The 245-nt window shown below is 53.1% G+C and overlaps 1 protein-coding gene across 1 annotated transcript in view; it reads left to right on the forward strand.

Moving 5' to 3' along the window:
• PKD1 (polycystic kidney disease 1 (autosomal dominant)) overlaps window positions 1-245 on the forward strand; it is a 54523-nt gene that overhangs the window by 30709 nt on the left and 23569 nt on the right. The window contains exon 21 of the mRNA XM_009329398.1: window positions 16-166. Coding sequence (XP_009327673.1) covers window positions 16-166 — 151 coding nt within the window. The remainder of the gene's footprint in view (window positions 1-15; window positions 167-245) is intronic.

Below are 245 nucleotides of genomic sequence, written 5' to 3' on the forward strand. Positions count from 1 at the left end.
TCTTTCCCTTGGCAGCTCCATGGAAATCAGCTTACCCGAGGGGTTCCCCAGCCTCTCCCACTGGCTCTACAATCAAACTGACACCGTGCTCCAGGGCTTAGTGAAACAAGGGGACCCTCAACAGGTCATTGAGTACTCTCTGGCCCTCATCACCATCCTAAATGAGGTAAAGCAGCACTCTCTGCCCAAGAGGGGCCTCCAGAAGGCCTTGCAATTGCCAGCAATGTTCTTTGGCCAGATTTTGT

This window comes from Pygoscelis adeliae, unplaced genomic scaffold (genome assembly GCF_000699105.1).
Source record: "Pygoscelis adeliae isolate BGI_AS28 unplaced genomic scaffold, ASM69910v1 Scaffold467, whole genome shotgun sequence".
NCBI lineage: Eukaryota > Metazoa > Chordata > Aves > Sphenisciformes > Spheniscidae > Pygoscelis > Pygoscelis adeliae.